Source organism: Pteropus medius, unplaced genomic scaffold (genome assembly GCF_902729225.1).
Source record: "Pteropus medius unplaced genomic scaffold, Ma_sr-lr_union100, whole genome shotgun sequence".
In the NCBI taxonomy this organism is placed as follows: Eukaryota; Metazoa; Chordata; class Mammalia; order Chiroptera; family Pteropodidae; genus Pteropus; species Pteropus medius.
This window is the reverse complement of record NW_024345479.1, coordinates 2,211,428-2,219,275: the sequence shown is the minus strand read 5'-3', so window position 1 is coordinate 2,219,275 and position 7,848 is coordinate 2,211,428. Positions and strand designations below refer to the sequence as shown.

The 7,848-nt window shown below is 48.5% G+C and overlaps 1 protein-coding gene across 1 annotated transcript; it reads left to right on the top strand.

Moving 5' to 3' along the window:
• The first annotated feature begins 4,796 nt into the window (after positions 1–4,796).
• On the top strand, positions 4,797–7,321 carry LRRC3C (leucine rich repeat containing 3C). Its single transcript, XM_039873600.1, has 2 exons — positions 4,797–4,816; positions 6,458–7,321. Exons 1-2 carry the CDS (start codon positions 4,797–4,799, stop codon positions 7,257–7,259), a joined length of 822 nt encoding a protein of 273 aa, XP_039729534.1. The 3' UTR covers positions 7,260–7,321.
• Positions 7,322–7,848: the final 527 nt, after the last annotated feature.

The following is a 7,848-nucleotide window of genomic DNA, read 5'->3' as shown; positions in this document are numbered from 1 at the left end:
GAATGTGAGGGGACAGAGAGAAGGCTGGCCCAGGGAGCTAGGGGAATACTTCTTTCAGACCTCTCCCACCCCTCCCCAGAGGGCTGCCAGGAAATAGATGTCACAAAACGAGTGGGGCCCAGGGAGGCACCTTGTGAGCACCAAGCAGGTGGATATCTGAACCACTCGGAGCAGGAAAACAAACAGCTTCTTGAATATTTCCAGGGCCAGTGGGCCAACAGTGCTCATCCTAATACCTAAATAATTGCCCCAGAGTCTGAAAAAGTTCTGCCTTGTGTTTTATAGAAGCTTCTCCTGGTTTGTGGAGGCCCCTTTCCTTATAGTCAGGCTTCTAAAGACATAAGCAAATAACTGAATGTTTTCCTTCCCACAGAAACCTCCCCACCATTTAGTCAAAAAAAGATGTCTCTAGTTTTCCAAAGTGAAGCTGCTTGAGTCTTTGACTTCTCTCTGGGATTCTTCCATTCTTCATCAAGATGATAGAGCTGTCTGGATCTTTTCTAGTTTCCCCACATCTCTGTGAAGTTCACTGACCCACTCTGGGGTTGCAGATAAGGTTCTGACTAATGCGTAGTCTAACAGAAAGATTATTGGACGGGTCATGCCTTATTAATAACTCCTGTTATCAAGTTTGGTTTTTTTTTCACAATGGGAATGAACAGAATTCTGACTCACTCTAGGTTTGTGGATCACTTTCTGCTTAATTTAGCCTGAGTCCCTGTCATCATCCTTTCTCCTTCTCTAGTTCTCTGCCTTCATAATTAGCATGTCTTCACTAAACACCCTTCACCCATAAATAGGCCTAAGTACTATTCAGAATGAGTGACAGCACTCTTATGTGATGCTAGGGAAGGCATTGCCCCTTGGACAAACAATTGGTAATATGTGCCAAGAGACTGAAAAATCAGTCAGGCCTCAGAGCCATGATTATATTTCTGGTAGCATATTCTCAGGAGGTACATCCTACATACTATGTGTGAGGATGTTCATTCCAGCATTACTTATAATAGTGGAAAATCAAAAGCAACCTAAATATCCAAGAAAAATATTATGGTCTATCTATTAGCTGGAATAGTTTGAAGCCATATAGTAAATGGTTGCGAAAACTATGTGGCAGTGTGGGAAAATGTTTGCTAGGTGATAATGAAAAGATCAGGAAAAAAATAGGATGAGCCTTCTCCAGGGCTGCAGTCAGCAAAATCTAGAAAGAAAAGGAGACTAGGACAAACATTCCTTAATAAATAAATTGTAAGGAAAAAGGAGAGGGAGAGACTTATAGATTAAAATAAATTAAGTAATATATCAACCAAACACCATGTTTGATTCCTGATTCAAGCAAATCAACTTTTTTAAAAAAAGATTTTATTAAATTCCAGGAAAATTTTAATATAGATGATTCGAATTGATGGTATTTATGAAATGTAATTTTTAAGGCATGATATAATATTGTGGTAACTTTTTAAATAAAAAAGCCTCCTTTGGAGATATAGACTAAAATATATGTGGATGCAATTATGATGACTGGATTTGCTTCAAAATAATCTGGGCTGGGGACATGGGGAAATAAAAGAAACAAGATGGGCCGTGAGGTGATGATTATTGAAAATGAGAGAAGGGACATGAGATTCCTCATATTATTTTTCCTACTTTTTTATGTTTGAAATTGTTCATAATAAGTTTTATAAACTTGCATATGCATTAACACTTATGATTTTAAAAAAATAAAGCAACACTGGTAAGATCCTGGCACCAGACTGCCAAGGTTCAACTCCCAGCTCCTATAGTTGCCAGCTGTGTGGCCTTAGGCTAGTCCCTGAACCTCTCTGTGCTTCATTTACCTCATTTCCAAATGGAGATAGTGATGATCATGATACTACCCACCTCATGTTGTTGTGAAGATGAACTGGGTCAATAAATGTGAAGCACTTAGAACAACTCCTGGCATATAGTAAGTGCTCTGTATCTGTCACCTTTGATTAACACATTCTACATTTGAATATTTGGGCATCTATTTTACTAGGCTGTGGAAATTCAACAAAATGAAAACAGGTCTTGTGCTAGGATGGAGGGGTTTGGAGTGATCTTTTTCATTCTCTAGTTTCAAACTTTGTGTAATGTGAGTTATTAGTTTTAAATTCTTTATAAAATGCATTTGTGTTCTGAAAACATAATAAGCCACCTTCATAGACTCTCCCTGCCCTCTGCAAGCACCTTAGTCCGCTGAGTGAGCAGTATCCCCCAGCCCTGGGGTGTTGACATCTATCTGGTGGCGAGGACTCTGCTTGCCATAGATAACACCATGTGGACAGAGATAGCAAACATGGGTGGGAGATAAACTGGGAACACATTTCAGGGGTGATGGCAGTGTTGGGAAGTGAGGGGGGGAGTATAAGAAATGAGCCCCTTCCCTCTACCCCTGGGGGAAAGATTGGCACCCCTCCACTCTTATTATCCCCTACTCTCCTCCAATTCATACCTGTTCCACCAACCCTCCTCCTCTCCCCTCCCGCATCCCTCTCCCTGCTCTTTCCTGAGGGGAGGTGTTGCAGGCATTCCCAGAGCAAGTGCAAGGAAGAAAAAAAACCTGTTTATTTGTTGGCATTTGTGTTTTGCTTGAGTAGGGGCCATACCAGGCGTGTGGTGGCAGCAGCGGGGAGTGGGTGGTGATGCTAAGCAGAGAAACACTGAGTGAGAGCCACTGAGCTGGTGGGATACAAGGAGGGGGTGCAGGAATGGCAGCATTGCCAGTGGGCACTCCGTTTTCCTCCCTTTGCCCAGCCCTGCGGTTGGTTGGCTATTTTGGGCTACAGAGGAAACAGGCTGAGAGGCCAGAGCCTCCAGGGCCAGAGCCAATGCCTGGGAGCTGGAACCTTCCTCTGGGAACCAAGAGCAGAGCTGTTCTTTAGGATCTCCTCGCTCTGCATTTTTTTTTTTATATAGATAATTTATATTTTCTCACATGGAGGAAAAAAAGCACTTTAAAAAATAATCCATAAATATTATAGATCAAAAGGGCAATGACATAAAAACAGTAGCTTTCAGAAAAGATCCTTTGGCGCCCTTCCAATTGCATTACTACCCCTTGTAGACCCCGCCTCTCTGGAAATTCTGGATGGCCACTGCCCCAGGTCACCCTATTCTCCTGCCCGATGCCAACTCTTCCTTCAATAACAGTCACAGCTAACATTATTTAGTGTTTGCTGTGTTCCAGGTACTGGACAAAGGCTTTACATGTATAAACTCTTCTAATCTTTAAAATAGCTTTGCAAAGTAGGTATTTTTATTATTCCCACTTTACAAATAAGGAAACTGCTGTAGAGAGTTTAAATATTTTGCCCAAGGTCACACAGCTGGGAAGTGACATTTCTCCCAAAAAGTGATTCCTGGCCACACCTCTGTCCTGTGTGTCCCTCATGTTTCCACAGGTTCCTTGTAAAGATTTCTATCCTGCCCTGAGGGTGCAGTGTTTATCTGTTACACATCCACTTCTCCTGCTAGAGTGCTTGCTTCATGTCTTACTCATAGCTGTATTTCCTGCACATAGATGATTCTCGATAAATGTTAGCTGAAGGAGGTAACTCAACCACATATCCCAGACTACAGCCACACTGAGCTCCATTCTCAGAACACTTTGCTCTTTCTCGCTCTTGTCTCCACCTATAATGCTTTTCCTCTGATCCTCTTCCATGCGATAGACTCCTCTTCATCCCTCAAGGCCTAGCTCACCTGTTGCCTTTCTTGTGAAGCCTTCCCCATCTGCCCAGGCAGAGTCCATTGCTTTGTCCTCTGGGCTCCTCTGAGTCCTGCAGACACCACTGCTAGAGCCCTGCCCTAGGCCATCATCTAGCTGTATTTGTGCACACATCCATCTTCTCCTGTTGTCTGGGGGACATTTTACTTCTCTCTCATCCCCAGTGCCTAAGAGGCACAGAGCTGGGCATTGAACAATTGAGACTACATCAAAGGATAGGAGCAGAATGAATGGTAGAGAAGAATTTCTGTTCCAACCTTGTCAACCCCCAGCGTTCTCCCTTCTTTACTGAGCGCTGCACTTAGCAACCCTCAATTAACCACATCTATGCTCCAGATGGCCTCTCCTCTGTGCACAGACTGCTGCTTCTCCTACAGCTGCTGTGCTGGGCACCCCAGTCTCACTCTGGCAGCTGCCCTAGTCTAACAGTGAGATAACTCTCTCCATCAACAGCCAGGCTCAACTCTTGTGCCTTAGCTAAACTCCCTGCCCAATGTGAGAGAAGAATCGTGCAGGGGTGGGGATAGAGTTCTACATGCTTTCTATTCCACATTCAGGCACAATCCCAAAATGGACACTGAAGTAGTCAGTGGCACAGTGCCTGGGTCTAACAAGCAACCCCCAGACAAATGTTTCACTTCTCCTGCCCAAGTATATAAAATGTGTCTTATCTGATTCCTTGGGCAAATACCCTGTTTATGTCACAAGAATGAGTCAGTGGTGAGTATATCCCCAGAAATGACATCATTTGGTATCCTATCATCTGATTCTGGCCCTCATCATGCTTCTGAAACTGTTCAAAGGTCTCAAAGGTCACCTACAGGGCCAGCTTCGTGGACATCCAACCTGTGTAGTTGCACCATGCCCTGCACTCAGAAGGGCCCTGCCTTTGTTTTTGTGATCTGCTATTACCATCTTGACATTCGTAACAGTCTTTAAACAAGGGGCCCCACATTTTCATTTTGCACTAAGCCCTGCAATTGTATCCGATTCTGGTCACCCATAACCTCTTCAAAAATCCTTCTCAGAGAGTTCCCCACAGCGTATGACCTCAGCCAACTTTGTGCAAGTCTCTGTGACACTCTGGTCTTCTGTTCTCTTCTATAACCCAGTGAACATTAGGAAAGGATTGTGTAATGTGGTGGCATGGGCTACAAATGATGGGCGGGATCAAGAGGCCCTGGGGAATAAGTTGTCCCAGCCCTCCTTGGGTCTCGGGCATAAGGGAGAGTTAAACATACCAACTTGGGAGCCCTGGGCCCAAACAAATGGAGAGAACCTGAGTCAGCTCCAATCCAGAACATAAAATCAGCAGGAAAATTTGTAGGCAACCGTATCAGACTTCAGGCACCTTGAAGAAGCCCTTTCAACTCCTAGAGGGGCCATCTACCAACAATGCAGAGAACAAACTAAAATTGAATGACAGTGCTCCCTGCCAAGCAAGAGGGCTGGGCACCCCATGAGGAGCCAGGAGATTAACTCCTCCAGAAAGAGACAAGTTTTCCAAGGAAAAGGCTGAGGCAAGTTTGCTCACCGTAGAAGAAGATGCCACAGGACATGGTAGAGGGCAGAGAAGGAGAATGGGCGGAGGAGTCAGGGGAGAGGAAGCTGGGTTGCTGGAGGCAATGGATGTGAGATAGGGCCCACCCAGTTCTGTCCCACAGGCCTGCCAAGCAGTGATCTTTCTGCTCAGCCAGGCTCTGGGCCAGGGACAGAGGTTCTGGGAGGAAGAGTCTCCACCCCAGCTGGGAGCGAAGGAATGGGAGATGGCAACAACAAAGCCTTGGGAGGGGAGCCTGGGGCAGGAAATAGAATTGGGGCCTGGTCTCCCCAGGCAGAGTTCATCAGAGTCCAGGATCTGCCCTCTCTCTTCTATCATCTGGCCAGGCCATGGCTCAGGTATCTGACACCTGGGGCCCAGAGTCACATGCCAGGAAACCCAACACTCTTAGGCTGCAGCCCCCAACTTCCAGCAGCTACAAGCAAGCAGGACTTCTCTGGAGGACAGAGCCGGTCTCCAGAGCGGAGCAGCAGGGAGGCTACTTCTGGGAAGAGGGCAGCCCAGGAGAAGGCTCTCCACCAACAGGGGTGAGAGGCTGGGAGGAGGAAGGAGAGGATAAAGGAGGAAGCAGTGAGTGAAGAAGACCAGGCTGGGGCAGGCAGAGGGACGGATTCTCCGGGAAAACGGATGGCTGGCACGGCAGTGGGGCCTTAGTCAGTTAGCCTAGCTGGATGCCCTGAAGTCCTATCGCTGATATGTCCTCTTTGTCTCCTTCACACTAGTGCCAACAGGCCCTCTGGTGCCTACCTGACCCACCTGGCAGCCACCCAGGTAGGCTGGTGGAAAAAGAATTTATTCCAATGAGGGAAATCAATACATGGGTGGAAGCAGAAACTTAGAAGCCCCTAGACCCAGAATGACCAATAGGGCTTTGGACCAAGAAACTTCACAGATTAGCTCCAGAATCAAAGAGACTCTAGAAGAGTCTCAGGGCCAGGTGATCTTTTACCCAAAGGACCCAAATGAGGATCCCTAGACCCTAAAGAGGAAGCAAAAAAAGTCACTCAAGCCTGGGAAAGCACCCAAAGGAGGGGCTCCAGCCCAAAGGGACTTCACAAGGGCTCCTCAGAAAGCGAGAGCTGGCAGTGGGGAAAGGAATTCTCTTGACTCATTCTTCCTTTTTTATGAGGCTTTTTCTTCCCCAGATCCTACTCTGCTCCAGGACTATGCCAATCTGTGGCCATGCTCCCATCAGTTGGTCACCTCCTGTCCCTCCTGCTGGTGATGGGCACAGGGGGTATCATGCCCAGCCCCCAGGTCCCTCCCCAGGGCTGCTACATGGCGGAGGAAGCCGGTGAGAGGACATTCCGCTGCAGTCAGGCAGGCCTGAGTGCTGTGCCCACTGGAATCCCCAACGACACCCGAAAGCTCTACCTGGATGCCAACCAGCTGGCATCAGTGCCAGCTGGTGCCTTCCAGCACCTGCCTGTTCTGGAGGAGCTGGATCTGTCCCATAATGTCCTAGCCCACCTCTCAGGGGCTGCTTTCCAGGGCCTCGCGGATACGCTGCGGCACCTTGACCTCTCTGCCAACCAGCTGGCCTCCTTGCCAGTAGAGGCCTTCTTGGGGCTGCAGATCCAAGTGAACCTGTCTGCCAACCCATGGCGCTGCGACTGTGCTCTCCAGGAGGTGCTCAGCCGGGTGAGGCTGGCACCAGGCACTGGAACAGGCATCGTGTGTGGCCCGGGAGCCCGACCAGACCTCGTGGGGCAGGAGTTCCTGACACTGGCAGGACAGGAAGAGCTGTGTGGGACGGGGCGGGGCGGGGCCCAGCGGAGCACTGATGTGGCCCTCCTGGTCACCATGGGGGGCTGGCTGGCACTGGTGCTGGCTTATTTGGTCCACTATGTGTGGCAGAATCGGGATGAGACCCGGCGTCCCCTCAAGCCGGCTCCCGCGCTGCCTGCGCGCTCGGAGGACTCCTCCACCCTCAGCACAGTGGTCTGATGACCAGGGCCCCGTCCTCTGGCCCCGCACCCCACACACCTCCCCTGTGCTTACTCTTTCCCTCTGCTCCTTCTGCCCCCTGCAGCCCATCCCATCCCCCAAATTCTGGCCCCCCTCCTCCTCTGTCTCCCCTAAACTCATGATCTCCCTTTCTCAATCAACACCATCTTTGGTGCCTGGAGTTTTTGGTGTCTACTTTTGGTGCCCACTCAGCTCCCAGACTCAGAGGTCCAAAGCTCCTAAGTCCACAGTGGTAGGGGGATGACAGAACAGAGAATGACAGTAAGTGGCATACGTGCCAACTCAGAGGTAGGAGCAGGCAGCTATAGACGCATGGAGGGAGCCTCTGCCTGGCTGAGGTGATGTCAAAGGTTTCGGATGTTTGAACTGACTCTTCAAGAATGAAAAGGGCTTTGGGCAGAAGAGGGATGACCCTAACTGAAAGGTGGTAGACCAAGGCAAAGAAGATGTAAAACAACTTGGAATGTCTGGGCGGCAGCAGCAAGACCTACCTTGGGGCTGGAATAGAGGGTACTACAAAGGGTGAGGGGAAGGGGGAACCAAGCTGGAGTTGAAGTCAGGAAAATGG